The following is a 13,599-nucleotide window of genomic DNA, read 5'->3' on the forward strand; positions in this document are numbered from 1 at the left end:
TTGCGCTGCGGGTCCCGGAGGAGGGCGAAGGAACTATGTTTCCACTTCTCCTGCGAGGGGGGGACTGTGGCCAAGGGACTGCAGGGCTTTCCCACGAACCTCTCACGTACATCACGAGACCAAAACATCCCTCGTCCTGACCGACTTAGCAACCACTACTGTATGGAGATCCGTGCGTCATAACGATACGAGATTACAAATACGATTGCTTTTCATTTCAGAGCTTCATTTCTCATAACAGATTCAGGGCCAAGCAGGCTGTAAAGTCTGAGTGTAGTTTCACTAAATAAGTAAGTAAGTAGTTTCAACATAAATCGTGGAGTTAACATACACGCACACACACACACACACACACACACACACACACACACACACACACACACCAGTTGAAATGGATCTTGTGAGGGAGGTAGAGAATATTTAATCACTACATACTGTACATGTACAGAAGATAGTGAAAAGAATGTGTGTTGAACTCATACTCCGTACCTTGCATAGGATAACAACAAACATTTTGTCAAGAACATTCAGTAAAATGGGTAAAATACTGTACTCCTTCAAACTCTCAAGTTTTTACATCGACTTCAGATTATACAATTTAGATTTTTATCAATAAAAACTGGATTTAGTTTTTACTGAAAGAAATCTCCACAAATAGCACTCAAATGTAATTAATGTGGTATCTATGCCACTAGATGACACTAATGCCTTAAATCTGACAGCGCACTCCCCCACCCCCCAAAAAGGACGAAAAAAGTATCTTACTGGAACAAAAGGGCAAAGGTTAAATGACTGCAGTCTAATGCTTCGTTTGTTACAAATGACACATACATCTAAGTGTATGATCAATATGCTTATAATAATGGAAAGCATTATACATTACTTGCAAATTTGTAATATAAAATAACTCCAAAAACACCAGAAACACAAGCAAAAGGATAATGATGTATTTCAGAAAAAAAGGTCTCTTTTTTGTCCTACAGGACTGCTTGGATTATCATACTTTTTTGTTAGCAAAGTTAAATACGTATTTAAATGGTAGTTTTATCAGACTATATGCCCAAGTGTTCCACAATGCAGTGCTTTCTGTCTTACAGATGTCTGTAGCTTTTTACAAATTCCTCAGCCCAGTCTACATCCAGCAGCGTAGGAACAGACTGAGGACCTCAGAGTCTGGTGCTGGGCTAGGAACTCTTGTTGCCAGGCAACAACACATGAGTTCAGACACAAGTTGTTTTTTGACATTCCAAACTCAGACCCAGGAAACACATTTAAAAATGCTGATTATATATTGAAGAAAGGGTAAAAAATTTTGGAGAGAAAAAAATATATATCCCAGAGGACTTATAGACAAATGCACTGCAGCTGCCAGGTCTATAAAAGGGGCAAGTTTTGACTAGTGCAGAGGGGAATTCTTAAAAACAAGGCCTAAAATTGCAGGGTTTTATATCGTGCTGATATGTCTTAAGTCAATGTTTGGTAAAACATTCCACACCTTGTTAGACAGTGAGTGATTATTGATTGTATTTTTTAGGGGATGGGGGTAAGAGGTTAAATGAATCTCACTTTTATTTTAATACGCCTTCAAATCCCTTATAAATCAATTCTATAATGGTAAATGGTTGGCATTTATATACCACCTTTATCCAAAGTGCTGTACAATTGATGCTTCTCATTCACCCATTCATACACACACTCACACACACACACACCAATGGCGATTGGCTGCCATGCACGGCACCAACCAATCCTTTCTACAAAAAAGACAACCATGCTGTGAACAGATGAGAGCAATATCTGTCCAAAAGACCTTTTTCCAGAACTCTGCAGACTCTTTTAGGTACTTCTTCGCACGCTGTACCTTGGCCATCCTGTGTTTATGGCTACATCCAGAGGTCATCAAGTATTTTTGTATGTCTCCTGCCCATGTCACACGCCTGCTGAAGAGTGTTTCTGATCTGTCGGGCAGGTTTTTGTTTTTTTTCTACATTATGGTGAGAATTCTTCGGTCAACTGTAGAGGTATTTCTTGGCTTATCAGGCCCTTTGTGATTACTGAGCTCACCAGTGCTCTTAATCATGTTCCAAACTGTTGATTCGCACTGAAGGCACTTAAATCCACTTTCTTGCTATATTAGTAAACCTGTCAGCATGAGCCCATCTTTGGGAAGCCTATATCCCTGATGTCTGCAGAATCCGTGACACTGTGCTTGCCATGGCAACGGTATGGATTCTATTTTTTGAGCTGAGGAGCCAGGCGTCGCCAGCGTAACACTTCCTGAGAGGGTCTCCAAGTTCACAGAGGTGTCCATGGTGGTCAAAGTGGGTCCACAGTCCCCTGTTTGTTTTTACCAGAGGAATACTTTTAATTCCCCCAAACTGCACTCACTAGGACTGCACTCATTTAAAGGCCAATTTGGTAAGAAATATTTTACAAAATGGGTTTTACTTGTAAAAGGGCCTCCATTCTTGTCATTATTTGTGCTATACATCTGTTGATTATCCATCTATCCATATTTGCAAACTCAATATGGTATTAAGGTAGCTCCAGGAATCAATCTTTATATGATCTTCTTTATATTAAAGAATTTGACTCCAATTTTACAGCAGCTGAATGTGGCCTGATAGGCTTAGAATAATCCCTTTCGTGTTTTTTGGCAGAATCGAACATTATAAGAGTTTTCATCTTACTGCATGAAGCCAATGTATGCATTAGAGTCAGATCACCCAGTGGGCCATATTGTGTTTGTGCTGAATTCTATAACAGGTAATAAGCTGCAGGCTGAATTAATACCAAGATATACTGTGCATTTATGAAGTATAGCATATTATCATGCTTATTTTGCTCAGTCACAAACGTTTACTTGAGGAGTGAATGGGAATCCTAGGCTACCCTGTTACATAATATTGCTTGCATGTACAGACCTAAAAGTCTATATTTACATTTATATATGCCTAACAGAAGCATCCACTTGCCTGTTGAATGATAAATGCACTCCACGCAATCTTCCATATTTGTAGCTCAAAACACAGAAACAAAATGCCAACTGCCCCAGCTGTCAGAATAGAGCCAACTTTTCTTGGACGCCGCATACTTCAAAATTTCACTCGTATAAAATGTGTCGCAAAGGGGAAATCATTGAGTCAGATCCAACTTTGGTTTCCCACGGCTACGGCTAAAGTTATATAAAGGTTAGTTTAAGTTGGTGGGCGGGAGTAATCGTACAGCTCTTAAACCTGCCCCCTGGGGAACGATAATTCTGGGTGGTCCCTGACTGTGTCTGTTGCCGTGCCAGGGGTGGCTATGACATTGTCAGGCACGCTGGCTTCGGGAAAAGGTTGGGCCTTTTTGACCTTCCTGATAATCAGCTCTTTTTTTTCCAGCAAGGGCTCTGCTCGTTTCTGAAAACCCACCGACCGGACAGCTGCGGGCCTCGATTGGTCCTTCGGTTTTTGGCACGTCCAAGTTGACAAGCAACTCTGTGTTTATTCAGCTGCATTCCCCCGTGTTCTTTTTGCCAACATCTCTATAGAACGGCCAATCCCGAACGCCCTTTATTCCTTTATTGCAGCTCCTCCTCTTAAGAATACCAGTCTGGAAGAGCTCACATGAAGTTGTGTTTTTGAGAATCCTTTTTTTACACATCCTGTTCCCTGTTGGCTTAAGTATTGACAAGGATGCCGCACCATCTCCTGGCACCTTCTTACACCTGGAATCTGGAATCTGGGGTTCGTCACTTAATGGCTTAGAGTAACATACACTTCACTTAATGGTCATTTAGGTCAAATGGTTTCAATGTCAGTCATAAAAGTGTATGGTTAAGTGAATGTTGATCTCCTCCATTACCTATGTACCTGGGTTTCAAGAGGCGATTTATTTTACCCTAGGATTCCGAGATGACATGGTTTGCTGGCGTCATGACAAGGATTGAACAAGGGTCAAGAGTATAGCAGACAAGGCTTAAATTTACAAGCTCATCCCTCACTGCAATTCCACAACCACTCGGGCGACTGCAATGCTACAATATTGTTTTCAACAACTAAAACTCTTACAATAATGGATGATTGTGGCCAATAGAAAACAAACAAAGAAAGTGTTAACGTTAGTGAGAGCTTCACACCCCATGGGGTAATTTGTACTCTCCATCCTGGTTATTTGGGAAAAGTAGGCAGCCATGATGCGGTGCCCAGGCAGCAGGGTTAAGGGCCCAACAGCTGTACAGATCTTATCGTGGCTACACTGCAGCTTGAACCGCCAACTGTCAGGTCCCAATCATGTACCTTAGCCACTACGCTACAGGCTGCCCTGAGGGAACACTGCTATATTTTGGATTACATTAAAGGTTGATTGCTGTAATATTTCATCAGCCATAAAAAGTCGCATAAACCTATTGTAAACCTATAGTGACATGTTGTATACAGCACTAACTGCAGAGTATGGTTCATAATACATTATTATTGCTGTTAATACAAGTAAACTTACTAACATTATTTTTATAGGTCAACAATAAAGTTACAGATCGGAAAAACTTCTTCCAAAGGTTTCTCTTTCACGGGTCACCTTAGCTACCTACTTTAGGACACAGTTACCCAGTGTGTACAGTGTCAGTATCCGTGCATTAGCACTATTTCCTGCTTGCGCTTTGAGTGCACAAACTCTACTCCATGTAGCTGCCTGATGTTCTTGTGCATACTCATGTACTGAGAACTTCCACACTCAATGGCTTTGACACTCAGTGATCTGGCTTTTAGGCAGACACTCAATAAAGGCTGAAAAAGTCAGGTTTTATCCATGCAGCTGTGGTTGTAGCCAACTCAGTACCCAGGATATGTGAGCATTGTGTGGGAAACTCTTTTACCCCAATATTCAGTTGGTAATGAGTATAATTGGCATGTTCCGCTTTATTCATTCCAAAAATACTCTGGGCCCCATTTCCTATGGCGGTTAGCTGATAAAAATAACAATTTAATTTTTTAATTCCCTAAACCATTAATGCCCATTTCCCACACAGTACTGCCTAAAAACCTTAGCAGTGATAGGACAGTCATACTCAATGTCACTGCAACTGTGGGTGCCTGACATTTTGCTGGGAAGAGCTAATCTGCTTTGTAGCTTACTAAGTACTAACAAGATTTACAAGCAATAAAAATAGTATTGCAAATATTAAAGTAATTTCTAAAAAGGGTATAAAAAGGGCGCACACGGTGTGTAAGAGCCAGGCACTGAAGAGCGGATAAGTGATGTTGAGGATCTACAGGCCGCTGGAAGCCTGAGGCTAATGAAATTACCCCAGCCTGTCATTCGTCAGGTCTGGTAAAGGCAGCTTTTTTCTTTACTTAATGGGATTTCTCAAATAGCTAAGAATGTCTTCGGGCATACCCGATACTGAGGTGCAGAACTTCTAGGCCGGTGAGGGGCATATTTTAAGTGACCTTGTCAAAGTGATACCATGAAATTGATCTAAGGCTTCATTCTTGCTGAGCAGTCAAGACACTCGTAACTGTATTCTTGATGTTATGTTCCTTTTAGTCCTTTTGTATTTTTCTACACAGATGTGTTTTCTACAGTTTCTACACTTATGCAGCTGTTTTAAAAGTTCATTGGCTCAACAACCAATAAACTTAGTTTGACTTTATTTTACTCAAATTTAGGATTAAACCATAAGGTTTGTTGCTTCTGATATTTTTTTTTGTTGTAAAACACCAACAATCTGCATAAATATTTTACTAATCACAAGTAAATGACTCAATTCATTATTGTTTTAACACAAATTTAAATTAATTAATTGTATTCATAGACTGTGATAGACTCAGGTGTTATGAGATTCAGGTATTCAGATGTAATGGCTTCTTGTGGAGAAGAGCCGATCTCTGTTCTTCAAGCGATTCTTTCCTTTGTGTACTACATTGTGCACGTTCCCCAGAGGCTGCTTCTGGACCAATCACCCCAGATTCCTGACTCACAGGGCAGCCTAATCACATACTCACCACTTTCTCTTCGTTTCACCGACTCCAGGAGTTCTCAGGAAATAGCATTTCTGGACCTGCCATTCGTTGAAAAAAGTTTTTCAGGAGACACTCTTGATATTTGTGAGCTAGAAAAGGTATAGCTGCATCTCAGTTACTGCCCCACAGGAAAAACCTTTATTATCGCGTTACACAGCTTGAAGCCAAACCACACTGAAGAAAGGTGCCACAAATACAGAAAATTGTTGAGGATGTATAGGCAGAATTGTGTAGACTAATTTCAATGCTGCACCCTTAAAAACAAAATACAGAAAAAATGCTTACGACTGGAGAAGTCATTGCTTGTATCTGAAACAATGTCAAGCAAATATCTATAGAGCATAGAAAAGAAGAGCTCTCACATTTATGTGTATCCACGGAGGTATTTTATGGCCAGTACCTGTACTTGAAGAATGTACAGTAAATGGCAACTGTGATAAACTGAAAAGAAACCATAATGAATAGATTGTCCCAGAATTGCTCATTATTACGATCTAAATTGGATCAGTTTTATGACCATCCAATATGACATTGTATTTTTATTATTTTTGATAGAAATACACAATAATCTTTCACATTGTAATCTTGTAAAATTGTTTTATCCATATTTATTTGTGTCCCTGCATGTGTAACAGACAGGAGGGTGCACGCATGTTGTGCAGTAGTCTGTGTAGACGCATTACTAATATTACACTGTTAAAATAGCAATGAACCCGCGACATGACTTACGACCAGGTTTTGGTTGGTTATAATGCACACACTTCCAACTGCATCGAAACAGCAATACGCTGACAATTACCATGACCACACCTCACTTAAACACCGACCTTTTTTTAACAGCGAAGGCATGTTATGGAAAAAGTAAAACTGCGTCTCCCTGAAACAATGAGAGCAAAGACGCTGCAACGCTCTGAGCCCACGTCGGAGCCTCTCGTGTGATATCCCCAGCAGGGCTGGATGCTCTCTATTGGCATTCCAGATTGCTTTTCCATCCAAATAAATCATTATAAAGCCTCCGAAAAGTACAAGAACGCCATTTTAAATAGGAAACTTTAAGGTACAATAGAGATAAAATTACTGTATGTGTGATATTTCTATTAAGCTGTGCTACATTAGTCATTCTTTATCAATGGTTTAGCAATCAGCATGCAGAACCAGAACTATCCATTTTATAATGTTCATTTCAGTTGTCCTTCCTCTGTCTAATTATTTCTACAATCCTTTAATCCACTCCTAAATTAGTTAATACCCTAGTAACACCAAAGAAACCAACAGGGCCCCTATTCACACAACTGCCAAAAAGATCATTGAATTCCATTTTCAAGAATCTAATTATGACAGGAGAAATGAAACATGAGAAGACCAGGCTGCTCCTTGAACTGTTTAATGTAACGCACTGAGGGAGGATGAGGTTATATATTCAGTATTCAGTGTCTGACTCCTCTGCAGAAAACTTTTGGGCCATTTGGACCAATCTTGCAATTACCCAGTTACCCAATTATCACTCCCACAGACAAATAAACACACAAATGCCTGAAGCATTTTAAATAAGACTGATTTGTGGTATTGCAACAGAACTCATAATTAGCTGTGTCATTACTCGTGTTGTAGTGCAGTGTCTAGTTTAAGCACCATGGCTATCTTTTGAGCAGATTGAGGCGGTCTTATGGTGTGCTGTTTGCATCCCAGAATGTAATTTTAGTCCATAATGAAAACTGCCTGTTTTTGGAATATCATTCTTGGATAATGATTCTGTTCTTAGGATAAATATTTTCCAACAGCTAGGTTCAATCTAAAACAAATAAATAACGAACCCTGAACTGTGGGAAGTCTAGAGGTCTGCTCAGGCACGTCCCTCACTGAACATGTTCAATAAGGTTCAAGTGTTTTTTCAATGTCAAAATAAGATGAAACGGTCATTTAAATTACTAAGACAACAGGTTTTTATTTTCTTTATTTTCAGTTGTGAGCTCTGACCTGGTTCTGGAAACAAAAAAAAAAACAAAAAAACCCCAAAACAAATACTTTAAAAATACCCAGCAGGCCACTTACATGACTGACAGCACATTGTGCATCTTTAACCAGTAATGACAGAATCGCTTAAAATCGCTTAAGTTAACTACAAGATCACGTTACTGAAAAAAATGGAGAATATTATATCATCTAAGGTTAAATGACACTTCTGACTTTTAATACATTAAATAACTTTAGACTTTTCATATTTGGATAAATAAATCTACATAACCTGTCTTTTCATAAACCATCTAAGGAATTAAACTGAACGATAGACACCTCTTGCAGTCACATCTTAATCGAGAATTGCTTGCAGGAGAAAAAGATTTAACAGAATGTGTAGCTATACTAGCTTGGGTGTTTTGTGCAGGCAAACTAATTAGCTGGCATACAACAGGGGGTCAAATTATTGCAAAAGAAAATTAATTATCCTGGAATGGAACATGTTCTATTTGGAGCTTCTCCGTTTTCAATCTCTTGCAGGTAAACATAGGTAGCATACCATTTCTTTATTGTACTTCAGTAACCCCCACTTTAAGAATCACATACATTGGGAATGTTGCAAGCATAACAGAGATTAGAGTCTCTCGCCGTATAAAAAGACTAAAAGCAGAGAGAGCTAGAGGGTTCTTTGGAAATGTGGAGTTTACAGTAGAAAGACACTGTGCTTCCCACTTGCAAGTGGTAACATATTACTTGTGCTGATTAGCCATCTGGTTTGAAATGGGTCAGTTATATATATAAAGTTTAAGTACATTCTCAGCCATCTTCTATTTTCCAATAGCTTCAGTCTCTGTTCGGTTCAGTAGTACTAAGAAACACCGGTTCTGAGTAGGCTTGAGATTCAGAGCAGCAGGTCAGTGAGCGCTTATCGCGGTTGGGCTCTAACAGCTGGGGTGCTGTGAACTGTTCTAGGAGGAACAAAGGACTATTGGTAGACATGTAACATGACAGAATTCATATTTTAAACCGATATGGGATTGAATACTTAAGAGCCTGAGGCCCCTGCTGCTTTCAGGGAGGAAAAAAGTGCTGTTGGGTTCTTTAAAACTCCCAGTTCACGCTGCGCTATACACGGCTGTGCGTCACCATCTCTCTGACACATCGCACCCCCCACTCCACTCCAGTCTAAAGTTACTGCCACGCAACATCACTGCGTTCCGTTATCACTGCGTGTGCTTAAGGTCGAGGGGATGTCAAGCTATGGTCAGGTGACCATGAGTCATGTGCCCCCTCTGTGTTCACCGCTTCGACGTTCCGGAGGCTCGAGTACATTAAAAGCGAGGTCTGGGGGTCGTTTGAAATGGCAAAAGACGCCTCCTGGACCACCATCAGAGGACAAAGGCTGGAACATGCCCTGTACCAATACTGTACAACTGATCAGGACTATGAGTCGCAGGAATACATGTCCCACCTAGAACATACTCCCCGTCCTCCGATTCCATGTGCAACCAAAAAACTAAGCAAGGCAAATAAGCTACATCTCTAGTTTCTTAAAGTGGAAAAGTTTAAATTCCTGGAAAAGATTCAGCAAAATATATATTTTATATATAAAAAGGACAACCTATGTACATCTAATTCTTGTTATAATTATTAAGACACTGCTTGTGAAATCACATTGAACTAATATCGATGCTGGTTGAGATATTATGCGTGGAATTAATTAATGCCAGCAACGCACTCTTAAGCAGTTGGTGCTAGGTCACAAACCGCTGTAAGTCGTCGGAAAGTCACACAGGGGGCCGTGCAGTCACCTTGCATAGCCTATAGGAATGTAGTTGGACTGCCGTGTCCCAACGAGGGAGCGAATAGGACAACAGTTCTCTAAGTGCGAGGTTCCTGAAGTGCGGCTACGTCGTAGTTACAGTGTTAGCAGCTCCTCTGTGCGAGAGCAGTTGAGACCATTTTTCGTACATGGCTAACCAGAGCCATGTCGCGCATCGTTTACAGTGAGTTACACAGGAAAGCAGTAAACACCTCGTAGGTGCACATCTTCAGTGGAAGGAGCCAATGGGAGATAGGGAATATTCCTTCTGCACAGGCATTGTGGGTAGGCACTGCCTTGGTCAGCCCCGTGGGCTATAGACGGGGCCACTTTTACTCTCTTACGCTGAAATGTACTGGAAAAACAAAGGAGAGACATTCCCCTTTCCCCGCTTTGCTGCACACCGTCCTAGCAGCGTGAGTCAATTCAATGTCCTCCCCACCTCCAGAGGTTAGCGGAGTCCCGTTGGACAGAGACGGCTCCCAGGAGCCTCTCTGTTTGTCCGTCTCCGCCGCTGGTCCTCGGTCCCGCCGCGCCCGGCGTGCCCAGGGCGCTCACAGCTCGGTGACGTGCAGGGGGCACCCGGCCGCCGGCTGCGAGGGCGTCTGGGCTTTGAGCCTGCGGAGGTGGCAGCCGTGACACAGGAGCCGGCCCTCCAGGGGGTAGCACCGGTGGCCCTCCTCGTCATTCAGCTGCAGCTCACAGTCCTGCGGAACGGGAGCAGAGAGCGGAGCTCAGACCGCCGGCTCCTACACCGCAAGGCACTCTGGGTAAGGGTGTTCACAAGAGTCCACCCTGACCACCCACACCATCCTACACCGCAAGGCACTCTGGGTAAGGGTGTTCACAAGAGTCCACCCTGACCACCCACACCATCCTACACCGCAAGGCACTCTGGGTAAGGGTGTTCACAAGAGTCCACCTTGACCACCCACACCATCCGACACTGCAAGGCACTCTGGGTAAGGGCATCCGCTGAATTAACGTGAGGTAAGGTTGGATGCCTACTGCACAGGGCTTGGAGAATGCATCTGGTAGGAAATGATAGCAAGAGTCCACCCCCCACCACCCACACTGCAAGTCACTCTGGGCCCTTCCACACCAAGAACAATAACGACGACGATAGCTATAACCATAACGATGTGAGCATCCTTCCTACGATAACATTCTGTAAATAGTCTCTTGGCTATGTCATCTGCCGTTCTGCATGCGACACCCTGTAAATTCGGTTGGGTTTTGATTGGCTGTCAGTGTTTTATCGTTCATGCAGCTGGAGAAAATTGCTCTGAAAGAGATCCCAACCATATTGTTTGTCAATGTTGTTGTTGTAGTAGTGGTGGGGTTCCTCCATCCACTTGAGTTTGAACTATTTTTAAAACAACATTTTTTGTTATCGTTATAGTTATTGTTCTTGGTGTGGATGGGCCTGAAGGGTTTCTGCTGAATTAATTTAAGCTAAGGTCAGATCCCGTTGTACAATGCCTACTGCACAGAGACTGCTTCTGGTGGGAAATGATAGCAAGAGCTGGAGATGCTAGCCTAGCGCAAATGTCCAAGGGAAAGAAGCGTCTGTTTTCAGTTTCCACAACAGGAATACCCATGAAATCACATTCTACTGTGACCGACAGAGTAGGTACAAGCATTAATTAATATTTATGGTTTGTAGTGAACTACTAAACAGTCTTCATGCAAATGAAAACAAAGAATGACATTGTAATGTTTGTTTTGCCAACACCAAGGGTTAAGAGAGATCAACACGATTCCATTGGGAGCTAAGCAGTCAACAACAGCGGAACCCAGCGGTGTGTCAAAAACACAAGGGGCTCGGTACAGGAATGTGCCAGGTCAATTATTAATACCATTTCTGTAGAACCAGAAAAACAAAGGAGAGACTTTCAGACTTTCAGGCTTTCAGTCAGTCAATCAGTCAGTCAGACAGACAGACAGATGGATGGACAGACAGACAGACACACGCACACAAACACACACACATACACACACACACACACAGAAACACATAAAAATGACACAGTGTGCTTTGGGCAGATGCAGTGTAGCAGACAGATCATTCCGCCCGTGTGAAACAGAGACTGGCGAGACAGACCAGGAAACCGGCCCTCTCTCCTCACCTCACAGTGATAGCACTCCACATGGTAGTCCTTGTCCATGGACACCACCCTAATCGTCTCCTCAGAGCCCTGCAGGGAGACACACGCTCACAATTACACAATCTGGGGACCCCTATCGAGAGAAACGCACTCCTGTGGCTGCAGTCATGACGTCAGCCAAGAGGCACGGCGCAGTAAACAGCAAATTACCTGGGCGGGAAGGATGGGCTGGTTGCAGGAGGCACATTTGGGAGCGAATACTCTGCGAGACAGAACGCATGCGTCAGAACAAGCTCGACTCGATCGACACAAACAGAGCCTTGAGCCCGGGCGGCTAATGCGCTGCAGTAACACTGCTCGGTAATTACGGCCCCCGAAGCGCTGGTTCATTCACATAAACACACATTAGCTCTAATTCCACCTGCGTTTTAACCACCGAGTGGTATTTCAGCTGCTGAACATTAATGTATACACGGTTTGTGGAGGAGTTTGTCTCCTTCTGCTTCTCAGAGCCACTTCCCTTGCTTGTTACATTACATTACAGTTATTTAGCCAACATTTTTATCGAAAGCGACTTACAGTCGATTTGACTAAGCAGGGGCCAATCCAGGAGCACTGTGGGGGTTAAGGGCCACACTCAAGGGCCCAAGAGCTGCACTCATCTTATCGTGACTGGGGCTTAAACCACCAAACTTCCAGGTACCAGTCAATCACCTTAGCCACTAGGCCAGTGGTAACCAACCCTGTTCCTAGAGATCTACCATCCTGTAGGTTTTCACTCCAACCCTAACAAAGCTCATCTCATTCAAGAGCTAGAGATCTGCTAATCCGCAGGCATGCCAAAATATGGTTGAAATGAAAACCTCCAGGGTGGTAGATCTCCAGGACCAGGGTTGGTGACCACAGCACTAGGCTATAGGCTATGGGTTATGGCTATGGGTTAAAGGACATTCAGTACAGATAGAGGTGGGAAAGGGGCAGACTCCAGGCCGTACGTGTGGTAGTCTTTCACACAGTAGATGTTGTTCTCCACGTCCACGGTGAAAGGCACGCCGTCTAGCCCGTCATTGCAGACCACGCAGCGGAAGCAGCCAGGGTGGTAGGACTTGCCCAGAGCCTGCAGTATCTGCACACAGCCAGGGAGGGACAAACAGACAAACAGAGAGTTAGAGCCCTAAGACAGGAGCTTTACTCTCACTGTTTCACCCTGGCTCTGCCGACTACAGTTTTGAAATGCGTCCTGGGGTGGGTGGAGTAGGTGTGCCCATCTCATTTGCATATAGTATTCTCTAACCAATCAGGTGCCAGCAGTATTGACCCGTAACAGCTGCCTTTCCGACTTTGAAAATGATCCGTTTAAAAGTAAAACGACAAATTTGTGGCTGTCAACAATTTTCCCACTTCATATCTTCAGTGACATCTATAAGGCGTAGGGGTACCACCAAAGAGTTATTCTGACTTCATGATGGTAGTGGTGCCAGTGTGGAATGTAGAAAGTATTTGTGAAATGTTATAGGGCAGCAGTTTTTTTCTACTAAATAATGTTCAAATAATGGCACCAATTAAAATGTCTCACTGCAACGTAGGCATACAAACATCTTTACAGCAAAAAAGTATAATTACCCTTAAAAGCAGCCTGGCTCAAAAAAGTAAAGTAAAAAAAACACACCAGGGATATGCTCAGCTGAAAGAAGTTGGAATTAACTGA

At 42.7% G+C, this 13,599-nt stretch overlaps 1 protein-coding gene across 1 annotated transcript in view; it reads right to left on the reverse strand.

Annotated features, from left to right (window-relative positions):
* Positions 1 to 7,951: 7,951 nt before the first annotated feature.
* The window catches only part of LOC133130981 (Wilms tumor protein 1-interacting protein homolog), a 33,613-nt gene continuing 27,965 nt past the window's right edge, over positions 7,952 to 13,599 (reverse strand). Inside the window, exons 5-8 of the mRNA XM_061246008.1 lie at positions 12,887 to 13,017; positions 12,102 to 12,153; positions 11,913 to 11,981; positions 7,952 to 10,490 (exon numbers count right to left, since the gene is read on the reverse strand). Coding sequence (XP_061101992.1) covers positions 10,338 to 10,490; positions 11,913 to 11,981; positions 12,102 to 12,153; positions 12,887 to 13,017 — 405 coding nt within the window. The 3' untranslated portion in view covers positions 7,952 to 10,337. The remainder of the gene's footprint in view (positions 10,491 to 11,912; positions 11,982 to 12,101; positions 12,154 to 12,886; positions 13,018 to 13,599) is intronic.

Source organism: Conger conger, chromosome 6 (assembly GCF_963514075.1).
Source record: "Conger conger chromosome 6, fConCon1.1, whole genome shotgun sequence".
NCBI lineage: Eukaryota > Metazoa > Chordata > Actinopteri > Anguilliformes > Congridae > Conger > Conger conger.